The 15,700-nt window shown below is 44.9% G+C and overlaps 1 protein-coding gene across 1 annotated transcript in view; it reads left to right on the top strand.

The window, feature by feature from the left end:
* The window catches only part of TEAD1 (TEA domain transcription factor 1), a 54,770-nt gene extending 39,506 nt beyond the window's left edge, over positions 1-15,264 (top strand). Inside the window, exons 7-8 of the mRNA XM_083164096.1 lie at positions 1,814-1,966; positions 14,967-15,264. Coding sequence (XP_083020222.1) covers positions 1,814-1,966; positions 14,967-15,080 — 267 coding nt within the window. The 3' untranslated portion in view covers positions 15,081-15,264. The remainder of the gene's footprint in view (positions 1-1,813; positions 1,967-14,966) is intronic.
* Positions 15,265-15,700: the final 436 nt, after the last annotated feature.

Here is a 15,700-nt window from a genome sequence, read left to right as displayed (position 1 = left end):
CTACAGTCGGAACCTAAACCGGAAATTACCCATACGTTCTATCAGTTGATCACTCCACTAACAACCTAGTCTGTAATGAGTAGCTGACAAGGTAATTTAATGTGAGACTATACCAGAACATGCCCCCGTACACTTCCCCTGTGTAATGGTCCGAACCCTGTCATCTGTATTATATAAACTATGGTTTGAGTTGGATCATTACTGCAATGTGATGTCAGATTGGTTACATCTAATCTCTGTGAAATCATTCATACCAATGATTTCCAAATCGCACGTAACCTGCACATCGCTTTAAGATATGGTAATAGGATTTTGGACGCTCCTGGTTGTTATAGAAATATTATTTTTTCAATAAAAAACAGATCACTTATGGTTGTTTGATCTGTTATGTAAAATCAAATGTGGTGCCTAGGATGCCCGCAGAGATGCATTCTAATGAACTACCCTTAATCTCCTCCTCCTCCTCCTCCTCCTCCTCCTCCTCCTCCTCCTCCTCCTCTCTCATCAGTGCAATTAATATGCTAAATACAAACCTTTCATGGGCCTGATCATTATTCATTTTACTATTATGAAAAGGAAACCCTATACATATACAATATGACCCATATACCTATAATCTCTGCAAACATTATATACCAAAGGCCTGATTCCTGTTCTTAGTAACTTCTTTATATTAAATGAATCGTCTTTTTGTGCGTATTTATAACTTCATAACATTTAATGGCGTTTTTTTAGGCAGTTTAAGAATTGAAGGTTTTTGAAATTCCTTCTGTAAAGATGAAACTACAAAACTGAGCTGGTCATTAGCAAATGGCAAACTGTCTGCTGAATGAAACTCTGGGAACCATGCAGTCGGATCGGATGAAGGATTTGGAAGTAGAAGTAAAAGTTTATGGATAAAAATGATCACAAGTCACAAAAAGTGTCTAATGATCCAGCGCTGTATTATTATTATGAAGTAGATTTTTGGAGCGGTACATGTCCCATGTCCAGAGCCTCCAACAAGTGTGCTGGAACCAGGTACTGGGAAGGGGCGTGGTCAGTTCAGAAAGTTGTGACCAGCCCCCCTCCTTAAGAAGCACTAGAATCATAAGTGTCTGTGTGACAGTGAAGAAAGCACATGCTCTGTACAGGAGGGTGAAGGTATGTGGACCAATGTGTGGCCAAGGGGGGTGGCAGGTGCGAAAGCTCCCCCCCCCCCTCCCTCCCCCTCTGTACTTAATGCAGTGAGAGAGAGGACTGTCTTACTCCGAAATTGCCTCTGTCCCTAGCACAGCATATAGCAGCAGGTGTGCTGGGCTCAGGAGAGAGGCAGCTGCAGAAGGAGTCAGTCCTGTCTCTCTGGCTCAAGTTCTGCCGTCTGTAGGGAAGGGGTGGCCGTGAAATCAGCGCCCCCTACAGGCAACTCCAACAGCCCCTGGCAAAGAGTACCACCTTGCCCCCTTCTCTAGGTGCCACCAACTAGGTTATCACTTGGATATAGCTAGTGAATTACTTTCACTTGTATTATTTGCATTACTGTGTTACTTTGTGTCTTGGCAATTAGCAGTTTTGAAACGTTCACTTGTAGGATGAATAATGGGTGTTAGGGCAAGATGTACTAAGCCTTGAAAAGTGATAAAATAGAGAGTGATAAACCACCAACCAATCAGCTCCTACTTGTCATTTTTTAAACACAGCCTGTGTGACATGGTAGTTAGGAGCTGATTGGCTGGTGGTTTATCTCTCTCCATTTTATCACTTTTCTAGCTTAGTACATCTGGCCCTCAGTGTTAATTCACCATGAAATAATCGTTCACATTTTCCTCTACAGACTGAATATGCAAGATTTGAAAATGGCCGATTTGTGTATAGGATAAACCGCTCTCCAATGTGTGAATATATGATCAACTTTATCCACAAGCTGAAACACTTACCAGAGAAGTACATGATGAACAGTGTATTGGAAAACTTCACTATTTTGTTGGTAGGTATCTTAGAATAAATCATAGAGGCCAAATCAAAGCATCAGATAAAGAAGAAATTCCCACTGGGTTTATGCACATATATTGTGTATATATTCATCTTACAGCATACAAAGGAGTACAGAGGGTTTAACAAGGTGTGACACTTATGCCCCTTTCAGACCGCACTTTAAAAACGGTATATTGCCGTTTTTTTACCGTTTTAAAACGGTAATGTGTGCGGTCTGAAAGGTGCAGGACCACTTAACCGGTTAGAAAAAAACGTTTTTTCTAACCGGTTAAAATGCAGGGTCCTACCCGTTTCAGAACCGGTATTTTAGGCTCAAAATCGGTTCTGAAACGGTATTTAGGACCCAGCCAATGAGCTGGGTCCTAAATTCAGCACAGTGAATACTTAATGAGCGTTCATTAAGTATTCACAGCACTGGAGCCCCCCCCCCGCGCCCGTCGACACCCCCCCGCGCGCGCGTCGACGCCGCCCCCCCCCCCCGGCGTGTCGGGCCCCCCCCCCGTGTCGACTTACCCCGTGCCGGTATCTCCGTTGTGGTTCCCGGCACTGCAGCTCAGTATGCTCGGAAAGCACTTATGAAAAAAGTGTCTTTCAGAAAATGGCTGCCCCCATACGAAAGACAGTTTTTTTAAACAGGGTTTCCTATGGGGCAGCCATTTTCTGGAAGACACTTTTTTCATAAGTGCTTTCCGAGCATACTGAGCTGCAGTGCCGGGATCCACAACGGAGGTACCGGCACGGGGTAAGTCGACACGGGGGGGGGGGGGGGGGGGGGCGTCGGCACGCTCTCGGTCGACACGCGAGAGGAGGGGGGAGCTGCTCGGAGAGGAGGGCTGAAGGCTGCACTGGCTTTGACCCTGTATTTGGAAAGTTTCCAAAAACGGGTCTGCCAGTGTCAAAAAATCGGCACTTAAACGGTAATATACCGTTTAAGTGCTGCGGTGTGAAAGGGGTTTTATCTGGCAGACCCGTTTTTGGAAACGTTTCCAAATACAGGGTCAAAGCCAGAGATGCGGTCTGAAAGCAGCATTAGTCTGCAATACCTTCCCTAAGATGGTACCTTCTCCTCCACCAGCCCCCTACCTATGCATGGCCGCTTCCAGGGGCATAATCACAGTACATAGTGCCCTGCATTGCTATGCACCACAGGCATTCAGACAAGTGCTCTCCAGCTATACTCCCTATCAGCTGAGCACCTCCTGGGCTTGTCACCCATACAACCAGACAGAGCACCCTTCCAGGCTTGTCACCCATACAACCAGACAGAGCACCCTTCCAGGCTTGTCACCCATACAACCAGACAGAGCACCTCCTGGGCTTGTCACCCATACAACCAGACTGAGCACCTCCTGGGCTTGTCACCCATACAACCAGACAGAGCACCCTTCCAGGCTTGTCACCCATACAACCAGACAGAGCACCCTTCCGGGCTTGTCCCCCATACAACCAGACAGAGCACCTTCTGGGCTTGTCCCCCATACAACCAGACAGAGCACCTTCTGGGCTTGTCCCCCATACAACCAGACAGAGCACCCTTCCAGGCTTGTCACGCATACACCCAGACAGAGCACCTCCTGGGCTTGTCACGCATACACCCAGACAGAGCACCTCCTGGGCTTGTCACGCATACACCCAGACAGAGCACCTCCTGGGCTTGTCACGCATACACCCAGACAGAGCACCCTTCCGGGCTTGTCACCCATACAACCAGACAGAGCACCCTTCCGGGCTTGACACGCATACACCCAGACAGAGCACCTCCTGGGCTTGTCACGCATACACCCAGACAGAGCACCTTCTGGGCTTGTCACGCATACACCATGACAGAGCACCTTCTGGGCTTGTCACGCATACACCCAGACAGAGCACCTCCTGGGCTTGTCACTCATACACCCAGACAGAGCACCTCCTGGGCTTGTCACGCATACACCCAGACAGAGCACCTCCTGGGCTTGTCACGCATACACCCAGACAGAACGACCTGTAGCTCTGTCTCTCCAGTTCACCTATTTCTTTGCACTGCAATGGAAACTTTTGCCATCCTCTCAGCATTTGAAGGGAGATTGGGATCTGTGCAGCAAGTTGTCGCCCCCATACCTATTCTCAGTGCCACCACTGTTGTGGTTAAATATTCAGAAAGATGACGCATACTAATGCCCAGACAGGCACAATCTTTACAAACATATTGGCAGAAAGATAGTAGCATCAGACTCTCCAGCACAGTAGCGTTGCGCTATGCTTGGCCATAGGTACTTCAGAGCTACCTAATGAACAATTGGGTGCCCCACATGATGTATAGTGGTCAAGGCGGCAGCACATGAGCCCTACAGGCACTGCCGTGGATCTAGCATAATCAGTCCATTAGATCTTTGGACCAACTTATTTCTGTGCTAACCCACTCACTATAAGTATTCAAGGGATGGGAGATATGAACCTGGAGTGCGTCAGGGGCCTTGTGTTCTGTGTTGGTTGCTTAGGAGGAGCCACGTTCATGCAAAAGCCTAATAATAACGAAGGGTTCTTCTATCATAGAATGTTGCAAGCTCTGGTCACAGCTTGTGTCTGTTTTGTCTGCTTTTTTGCTACGGTTTCCTTTCAACCAATATTTCAGGTTCTTATGTATCCTTGTTTGGGATACCGTGTAACAAATTGTTCCTAGGTGGACCTCTCAGACCGAAAGGGAAATCCCTTTTTAAAGAGCGCTATCTGTACGAAAATAACGAAACCTATGAAGATGCTCCGATCTAGTTATAATTATGTCAGGATGTCTTAGAGCGGTTCATTAATATACTTTAGCATAGTAAAAAAGAGTACGAGCTTGTCCTAGTGCAAAGTGACTGACTTTGGCGGGTGAAAAAATCCCTAATAATTGACCCATTTTCATGGTCACAGTTGTGAATATTGTGTGTTTTCTCCTGAATGTGTTTATAATAGAAGAAGCACAAATACTCTAAATGGAATTTAAGTGACACTGTGTGAAATATAACACTGCATAATGGCCCTTAATCAGACCTGATCACAGTACAAATTTGTTCTCAAAATGGGCAAAAAAAAATGCTGCATTGCAGGTGGGGCAGATGTAACGTGCTGAGAGAGTTAAATTTGGGTGGGGTGTGTTGAAACTGAAATCTAAATTGCAGTGTAAAAATAATGCATCTAGTATTTACCCTGCACAGAAACAAAATAACTCGCACAAATCTAAAGGTGGCCATACATGTAGTAGTAGTAGTAGTAGTAGTAGTAGCAGTAGGTTTATTTATAAGGCGCCGATAAGTGTCCGCAGCGCCGTACATAGCAAACAAAAAACAAATTACAAGGTAATGTACAGGGTGTGTTAATAAAATGCAGCATAAATAGGGGTATAGCTGGTAGAACTAAAATCAGCATCAGTTCGGAAGTAGGTGTGGAAATTGTCGAGGAGACTGAAGATGAAGTAGAGGCAGGGAAGAACCGGGCAGGAGCACTGGTGAGGTAAAGAGGCAGGGTGAGTACGTGAGGAAGGAGGGCCCTACTCATAAGAGTTAACAGACTAAAAGGAGGTGGGTGGACGAACGAAAAACAATAGGATAAGTAGGAACGGATGGAGGGGTAGGGTAGGCAGGTTAGGAGGAGCAAAAGAGGTTAGGAGGAGGAGGGATAGGCTAAACGGAAGATGTGTGTTTTGAGGGAGCGCTTGAAGGAGGTAAGGGAATCAGAAAGCCTGATGGGTGGCGAGAGGTTGTTCCAGTACAGGGGGGCAATGCAAGAGAAATCTTGGACACGGGAGTGGGAGGAGGTGATTAGGTGAGAGGTCAGTCGGCGGCGGAGCGAAGAGTATGGGAGGGAGTGTGGATAGAGATCACTGAAGAGAGGTAAGGAGCAGTGGAGGAGAGAGCCTTGTAGGTGGTGGTGAGGAGTTTAAAGAGAACCCGGAAAGGAATGGGGAGCCAGTGAAGAGATAGACAGAGGGGGGAGGCGGAGGTAGAGCGGCGGGAGAGGAAGATGAGCCTAGCAGCAGCGTTAAGAATGGATTGGAGAGGGGCGAGGCGGGCGAGAGGTAGCCCAGAGAGAAGGATGTTGCAGTAGTCAAGGTGGGAGATGACATGAGAGTGAATGAGAATTTTGGTCGCGTCAGTGTAGAGGAATGGTCTGATGCGCGAGATGTTGCGGAGGTGAAAGCAGCAAGACTGTGAGAGCACGAATGTGGGGGGTGAAAGAGAGGGAGGAGTAAATGATGACACTGAGGCAGCGCGTTTGGTCGGTTGAGGTGATCTGTTTCACCAATGCTGATGGAGATAGTGGGAGAAGAGGGGATGTTCGGGGGATGGAAGATTAGAAGTTCAGTTTTAGCCATGTTTAGTTTCAGGAAGCGTTGGGTCATCCAGGCTGAGATGGCCGTGAGGCATTCGGAGACCTTGGACAGGAGTGATGGGGATAGGTCGTGGGAGGAGAGATCGATTAGGGTATCATCAGCATAAAGGTGGTAATGGAAGCCATAGGAGCTAATGAGGGTGCCCAGAGAGGTGGTGTAGAGGGCCAGTGACTGACCCTTGGGGAACACCGACTGGCTGTGGGGAAGTAGGAGAGGAGGAGCTCGGAGTGGAGACTGAGCGATCGGAGAGGTAGGAGGTGAACCAGGAGAAGACCGTGCAAGTGATGCCAAAGGAGCGGAGGGTGTTGAGCAGGATAGGGTGGTCAACCGTGTCAAAGGCAGCCGACAGATCAAGCTGGATGAGGATAGAGAAGAGGCCTTTGGATTTAGCCGATATTAGATCATTAGTGACTTTGGTCAGGGCAGTTTCAGTGGAATGTAAAGGGCGGAACCCGGATTGGAGGGGGTCTAGAATGGAGTGATCAGTAAGGTGGCTTGGGAGACTATTATAGGCCAGACGTTCTAGAAGCTTGGAGGAAAAAGGGAGGAGGGAGACGGGCCTGTCGTTGGACGGAGAGTTGGGGTCCAGATTTTAATTTTTTGAGAATTGGGGAGACAAAAGCGTGTTTGAAGGAGGAGGGGAAGATCCCAAAGGATAGGGAAAGATTAAAGAGGTGAGCCAGATGAGAACTGACTGACTGAGACAACGGATAATATTGGAGGGCAGGTGGAGGGAGAAGCGGATTAAAGGATAGAATGGACTTCATCGGCAGTGGTGTGGTAAAATGAGGACAGGGGTGGGGAAGGAGGGGAGTGGAGATGTAGGAGGGAGTGGTGAGGTCATGGCAGCAGTGATGGCAGTCCTGAGAGAGGAGATTTTGGTTGAAAAGTAGGTAGCAAAATCAGCGGCTACGATGGAGGACGGAAGAGCTGGAGGAGGGGGGCAGAGCAAGGAGTTGAAGGTGGCGAAGAGCCTGCGGGGGTTGGATGATTGGGAAAGGATGAGGGACTTAAAGTAGGATTCCTTGGCCAGAGCAAGGGCAGAGCTGAAGGAGGAAAGAATGAATTTGAAATGGAGATAATCCGTGAGGGAGCATGATTTCTTCCAGAAGCCCCCAGCAGTGCGAGAGCACTTTTTAAGGAATCGGTTGATAGGCGAGTGCCACGGCTGGCGGTTGGAGCATCGAAGGAGGATAGAGGAGGGAGGGCAGGCAGAGTCCAATGCCGATGACAGGGTGTCGTTATAGAGGGAGGCGGCGAGGTTTGGGCATGACATCGGGGCGATAAGAGGACACAGCGTGTTTGAGAAGGCAGCAATATCAAGTATGTTGACGTTATACCGTGAGACAATGCGCTTGGGGGTGGGAGAGGGGGAAACAGTGAGTGAGAAAGAGATGAGGTGATGGTCAGAAAGAGGAAAAGCCGAGATAGTGTAGTCAGTAAGGGAACAAGAGCGGGAGAAGACTAGATCGAGGGAGTGTCCTTGGATGTGGGTGGGAGAAGTGGTCCACTGAGATAGGCCAAGAGAGGAGTTTGTAGGTGCCAGGATCAGCGGGGTTTCCAAGGTGATATTAAAGACACCAAGAATGACAGAAGGAAGGTCAGAGGAGACTAAGTGTGGAAGCCAGGCGGCGAAGTTGTCAAGAAATTGGGAGATAGGGCCAGGGGGACGGTAAATTGCAGCGACACGGAGGTGGTAGGGGTAGTACAGACGGATGGAGTGAGATTCAAATCGATCTACAGATCGATTGTCAGATTGGGCCGGTTGGAACAAACACCTGGTAATATCTGAATGAGTTTTTCAGCATTTTAAAGCAAATGGTCAACTGTCATTTGCTCTCATCCTTTACCAGGATTTTGTTCCAACCAGACAGATCGGACAATAAATCTGTAGATGTATGGCCACCTTAACTCTCTCTGCACTTGTTACATCTGCCCCACCTGCAGTGCAGCATTTCTTTGCCCATTTTGAGAACAAATTTGTACTGCGATCAGGGCTGATTAAGGGCCATTATGCAGTGTTATATTTCACACCGTGTCACTGAAATACATGAAATTGGATTTATGCTGCTCTCTTTGCAGTGCATATACACAGATAGACAATCCTGTGTACATAAATAAGAAATAACTGTTGCAGTCTGTTATTGAAAAACAGTATCTGTTACAATAAGTATTACAAGTAACAGTGTAAACTGTCTAATGTATCATTTTACATATAACTTCTGTTTATTGACAGAAAAACTGTTGCATCCCCTATACTGGGAACATGATTGGGCTACATTACAGCATATAATTATGCCAAAGATAAGCCAATATATTAACAGTTAAATACATTGAAGTGTCTTATGATGTAATAAACAAATACATCTAATGTTTTTAGAAAAAATAAAATCAAGAATATTCATTCAAAAATAACAGATTAATCATTCTATGAGTGGTGTCCAGCAGTACATATATGCCAATCACTGTGTTCATTTCTAGGCAGGATTGATCAGCAATACTTATTACACTTATTACAGCATAATGCACTTTAACGTATTCAACTGTTAATATATTGGCTTATCTTTGGCATAATTATATGCTGTAATGCAGCTGCAGGTGGGCAGATGTAACATGTGAAGAGGGAGTTAAGGTGGCCATACATCTACAGATTTATTGTCAGATCTGTCTGGTTGGAACAAAATCCTGGTAATGGATAAGAGAAAATGACAGTTGACCATTTGCTTTGAAATGCTGGAAAACTGCCAAAAACTGTAATTTAGATATTACCAGGTGTTTGTTCCAACCGGCCCAATCTGACAATCGATCTGTAGATGTATGGCCACCTTTAGATTTGTGTGAGTTATTTTGTTTCTGTGCAGGGTAAATACTGGCTGCATTATTTTTATACTGCAATTGAGATTTCAGTTTCAACACACCCCACCCAAATTTAACTCTATCAGCACGTTACATCTGCCCCACCTGCAATGCAGCATTTTTTTTGCCCATTTTGAGAACAAATTTGTACTGCGATCAGGCCCATTTAAGGGCCATTATGCTGTGTTATATTTCACACAGTGTAACTGAAATTCCATTTAGAGTATTTGTGCTTTTTCTATTATAAACACATTCAGGAGAAAACACACAATATTCACAATTGTGACCATGAAAATGGGTCAATTATTAGGGATTTTTTCTCCCGCCAAAGTCAGTCACTTTGCACTAGGACAAGCTCGTACAGTTTTTTACTATGCTAAAGTATATTAATGAACCACTCTAAGACATCCTGACAATTTCAACTAGATCGGAGCATCTTCATAGGTTTTGTTATTTTCACCTAAAAAGTGAAACTTTAGGCCTATTCCCAGAACCGACAGAAGATGATGGTCCGGCACTCCACTTGTTGCAGGGTATGTGCTCCAGTGCCTGCAGCCAGTATTAGGTAATGGCTGTGTGGGGTTTGCTGCGGCACAAAGTCGAGACAGCTATGCAAAAAAAAGTAAGTTTAATGTGTAACAACACATGTCTCTGTGCCCGACGTTTCGGGGTCCCGTGTGCCCCGTTTTCAAGGAGAGGACTGTCAGTGACCATTGAATGATGGGGGAGGTTCACACAGATGGAGGAGGTGTTCACATGAAAAATCCACTCGCGGTCTGTTCGGTCGGCGTCTTACCGCATTCGGACAGTGTGAACGATCCGTACAGAAGGCGGAGCTAAGAACTCAGTTCCTGTCGGAAAATATGCATCTGACCGATTCAACTAGAATAAGGGCCTTTGTGACCACTCCCATCTTAAGGCGTCCTGATCCAGACAAACCTTTTTTCCTAGAGGTAGATGCTTCCGCAGTTGGAGTCGGGGCAGTTCTTTCCCAGGATACTGCTAACAAGTGGTATGCAAGTGGACAGCACATTGTCTAAACTATCGACAAGCGAGATGGTCATTGTTCTTTGATTGTTTCAATCTGATCCTAACGTATCGGCCAGGTGACAAGAATATTAAAGCGGACGCACTTTCAAGGGTGTTCCGGTTATCATCTTCAGAAGAATTGAATGAACAAAAGCCCATCTTAAAATCCTCCTGTTTTATTGCATCCTCCAGGAGAGTTAGGATTCCGGCTGGGAAAACATTTGTGTCTCCAAGATTACAAACTAAATTTATACAATGGTTTCATTCATCTCTTTTCAATGGCCATACTGGGGTCAACTAAACTTTAGAATTAATATGTTGCGATCACCGGTGGCCCCCAGTGAGAGCGGATGTCAAGAACTTTGTGGCAGCCTGTGACATCTGTGCTCAACATAGAATTGGAAGAGGTGGAAGTAACCCTGCCGTGACTTGCGTAATCGTTTTGAGCCGGCCATGGACTGACATTTCCATGGATTTTCTGAAATTCCTACCAGTGACGGTTGCAACACAATCTGGGTGGTGGTGGACTGGTTCTCTAAAGCAGCTCACTTCATCCTGTTGAGAGGCTTTCCCTCTGCTCCCAAGTTAGCCGGTCTTCAATAAGGAGGTCTTCTGACTCCATGGCTTTCCACAAAGTATCGTGTCCTATAGAGGAGTCCAGTTTACATCCAGGTTCTGGTGAGCGTTATGCGCTTCTTTCGACATTAAACTTAACTTTTCCTAAGCTTATCATCCTCAGAGTAACAGACAAACTGAAAGGGTTAATCAAGACCTAGAGAAATTCGTAAGGATTTGTTTCAGCCAACCAAGATAATTGGGTAGCCCTAATTTCTCGGGCAGAATTCGCCCATAATAATTTGTTCCATGAATCCGCTGGTCATTCTCCATTCTTTGTCCAAAATGGGCGGGTTTCATCCCATCCTTCCAGAATTTATTCCCAATCCTTTAGGCTCACTACCACCAGCAGTTCAGCATACGGTTAAAAAATTTCTGAACATCTGGTCAAAAGTAAAAGGAAATTTAGAAAAATCCTCGGATCGCTATAGAAGCTGTTCCAATTACAAAATGAGAGGTCCACAGTTTAGTCCTGGAGACAAAGTTTGGCTCTCCACTAAACATCTACGTCTTAAGGTGCCATCAGTGAAGTTGGCTCAAAGATTCATTGGTCCTTTCCGCATACTTCAGATAATTAGTTCGGCTCCTGAGTCTTTGAAAATCCCCAATGTCTTTCATGTGTCAAGCCACTCATCTTCAATTGGTTCTCTGTTCCCAAGCATTCTCCTTCATCCATTCCGATAGGAGGTCAGGAAGAGTATGTAATAGGCAAAATCTTGGATTCCAGAGTGTCTAGAGGAGTAGTTTAATTCTTGATTGTCTGGAAAGGGTTTGGTCCAGAGGAATGTTGTTGGGTTAGGGCTCCAGATGTTCACACTCCACAGTTACTTCAGAGATTTCATCGAAAATTTCCTGACAAACCATTCATAGGGTGTTCGGTGCCTACCCCTAGGGGAGGGGGTAATGTCACAGCCTCCCGGACCACGGGGGGTTCTTTCTAGGGGTGTGGAGTGTGCAGGGGTCCAGGCAGCGGACCTTCCACTCGGTGGCAGGCTATGGGCAGGGCTGGGCGGCATGGTCCTCTGGTGGCTGCAGGAATCTCCGAGCAGTGCCTGGAGAGGGGGGGGTGCAGCTTCCCGGTTGGCGGGTGCTTCACTAGGGGCACGCACAACGCACTGTTAGGAGTTTTAAAGGAAAATTGCAGGAAATGACAGTCAGCCTGCAGGTATAAAAGAAAGTCTCTTGTGCCAGAGTATAGGGTCACATTCCTAGTTGTTACATGGTGTATTTACTGTTGCCGACCTTTGCCTGTTCCTGACTACTCTTTTATGTTTAACCCATTCTGTACCACTACCATGCTTCCCTGTGTATTGACCTGGCCTGACCTCTGAATCTTTCTGTTTGCTTTGTCCTTTTGGTACCTCATTTGCCCGATTTGTTGCTGACCTGGCTAGATGACAATGCTCCCATATTCTATCCTGCTACTTCCAACTCATACGGGAAACCTGACCAGGGGGCCGCGACCAACGTGTCGGGCACTGCAGAAGCTCAAATCCCAATTGGAGGGGTCACCGGCAGAAAACCCCCGGCACGGTTAGACTCCGCGCCCCTGCATCAGGTCGAGCCAATGTCCGAGTTAGTAGAACCGCACTTCAGTTCGTGACACCAGCTACCTTGATTCTAGATCCTTGGAGGGATTACCTCTGAATACAACTCCCACAAGTATGGGAACAGGATTGAGAATTAAAAAAATGGAGGATTTCTTCCATCTCTAAGGAAACCACTGGTAGGCATGGATGATTTAGTTTACAGCGAGAAAGAAGAGATGGTGGATTTTCTTCCTTTTTTTACCCTTCATTTGAGTTATTACTATATGGACAAAACCTAAATGTAAGTTTCAGGTAACAAGCGGTTTGCAGACTTTTTACCTTCTCAAGGGGGATATCAATGAATGGCATTCCCCACCAAAATTTAATTCACAAAAGGTGACGTTGTCCAAGTTTAATACTGTTTCAGATCCAAATGCAGTAATCCATATCGATGGCACAGATGGAAAACTTGAGATCCTCTGAGACGCATTTTAGTCTTTGTAATGTTTAGGTGGTAGAGCAGTTTTAAGATAGTAATCATGCATAAGCTCTGTTATAGTTTTTTGTTTTAGGATCAGTTCCAATTCAGATACGTGGTTGACAGGAGGTCATTCTTAGATGCTTTTATTCAACCGTTGTACTTGAATGAAGATAAAATGTGGCTAGCCACTCTTGGGCCTTCCTTCAGTCCTTAATAACCTTATTCCAGTTCCAGAAGTACAGTGGAAGTTAGCATTTAATGACTAAAAATTAATAATATCCTACAGTATTTTGGCTTATTTTTGAGCCTAAACAACCAGCTTTGGTGGAACAGGTTTAAATTAGATTGAGATCCTCCTCTTAATGAATGCACACTCATGCCTTCACCTGGGAGGGTATTTATAGACAGGATTCATGAAACAAGGGGATGAAATTAAAAATAATAAGCTGTTCTGAGGTCAAGATAGTTGATCATTTTTCATGGGGTCCTCAACCTTGGTTTGGGCCTATATATTAAAGATAGATCCAAATATTAGTGTCCCATGGATAGACCATCCATTCTTTCTCTAGGGTTACCATTTGACACTCAACAGCAGACTGTGTTCTTGACTAAAGACAAAATACATTAATTACAAGAACTAATAATTATCTGCCTGATCTCCGGTAGACCTCTGTTCTGTTTGCACAAAAGTATTGGGAACGATGGTCTTTATCTTTGAGATGGTACAATTTGTGGTGGTTTTCAGATTGAAAAGATCGTTCATCATACGATGTGTAAAGTTGCATCAGTTTCTGCCCTGTCAAAAAACTATAATGTCATAAGTGAATTCTCCAGGATAATTTGGGTAGTGATGTCCATACCAGGGGTGTAAAACTGGGATGCAGGTATGCTTTACACCTTGGAGAACACAGTCTCTTCATCTGGAAATTTCTCAGCAAATTGTGGAAAAGTTGGCCAAGCCAGATGTCAACATGACAATATTACAGTTGAGCACAAGGTGGAGCAAGTCTTCACAAAGACCAGGGATCTGCAGGTGATTGTTTCCTCCAGTAGCGATGCTTCTGCATGTGTTGCAGAAAGTAAGAGGAGAATATTTTCACACTGGGCAGGAAGTTTGAGGTACGTAGATGGGCATTTTCAGGTTAATAGCCCATAGTGGTTTCTTCCATCTCTGCTGATTTTTCATTTTCTCGGTGTAATGAGCTTGACTTTAATAGCTTTGCAGCTAAATCCATGATCCTAAGGCAAAATGGGCTTTTCAAGAAGTGTTATAAGGACCTATTTCCTGGTGGGGAAATAGTTGTTTCCTTCATCTTTCTTCTAGTAAGCACATATACTACTTTTTCGCATTGGAGGGTTTAATAAGATTGAGTATGTTCACTGAAGGTTCCAATATCGGCTCTTAATTTTTTGTGGGAAAGGTGACCCTTTTACTGTAAGTACGTAATATTTTCTGCAGGTGGAGAGGCACTTGCAGTCTCCATTCCACCCTCCTATATCTTCTTAGAACGTGTACTGTTTGTGGGGTTGAGATTCCACTTTTTCGCCTGTCTTAACAGCCCTACATCTTTTTCATATAGAGCAGAGAGAGATTTTTTTTCTTTCGATGTGGGGTCCACATCGCACCCATTTATTGTATTTACGTATATGCCCGTCCGACTGCACTAAGACTCTGATGATGTGCCAGTATACTATGCATGCCTTGTATTGACACGAGGCGCCAGTGCCTCCGGTAATTATTTGCAAAATGTAACACTGGCGCTATGTATGTAGATAGATAGATAGATAGATGTGTATGGGGAGTATTCAGTCTTTGGTTAAACAGTACAGTATAATGTTATGAAGCTTGAATAATGTGGACATAGTCCATGTTCCCCAACACATCTATATTAAAATGTAAAGAAATAACTAAAGCCTACATTGCAGACTGTTAACCTGCTTTTTAAAGCCCTTCTGTCACCTACACACAGCACAGTGATGTCACTAGTTCCTCTTCATATGCTGCCCTCACACATTGGCTACCTTTACCCATAGGCACATGTAGAGTGCCATTAGACTGGTGTGTGTGTGTGTGTGTGTGTGTGTGTGTGTGCTCCAGCATTATGATATTGATTTTTTTTTTTTTTTTTAGGTGGTAACAAACAGGGATACACAAGAAACGCTATTATGCATGGCTTGTGTATTTGAAGTGTCAAACAGTGAACACGGAGCACAGCATCACATCTACAGGCTGGTCAAAGAATGAATGTCAACTTCAACGCTCGCTCTGTACCCTACGTCTGCACACACTAAAAACTTCACAGTGGACACTGACTAAACCTCAACACTAGTGGCAGCGCCTACAACCCACCCAGCGTTTCTCTGCTCTGTTTATTTCAGTGACGTCATTTCTAATATGTTTATAAATTAATTGTAGCTGTGAAACATTACAGTTTGTAAAGATTTCTTAAGAAAACAAAAACAAAAAAAAATTGTGGGAGGGGGGGGGGGGGAGAGGGGGCATAGTTGAGCTCCAGTGCAGGGGAAACTGGCTGCTGCCTTGCAGAGCGAACGCACAGTGCGGTTATCCGGCAATGACGTGGTTAACGGTGCCACAGCTACTTTAAGTAGACTTTTCTAGGTGGTGATATCTAAACTTAAAGGAATTTTACAAGAAAACCATTGTGGATTTTTTCTTCTCATTTTTAATATAAAAAGCCTTTAAAAGATTTTACATAGAAATGCTTGGAAATGCAAGCACGTTACATTAAATGTGTGAATGTAAACAGACGTTTTCAAATGTTAATGTTTTCAACTACCTGAGGGGGAAACACTGATGGACGAATGTAACAATCTAAATTATTTTAAGATTTTTTTTTATTATTA

The sequence above is a fragment of the Crinia signifera genome, chromosome 11 (genome assembly GCF_055691185.1).
Source record: "Crinia signifera chromosome 11, ASM5569118v1, whole genome shotgun sequence".
In the NCBI taxonomy this organism is placed as follows: Eukaryota; Metazoa; Chordata; class Amphibia; order Anura; family Myobatrachidae; genus Crinia; species Crinia signifera.
This window is presented reverse-complemented; position numbering and strand designations above follow the sequence as displayed.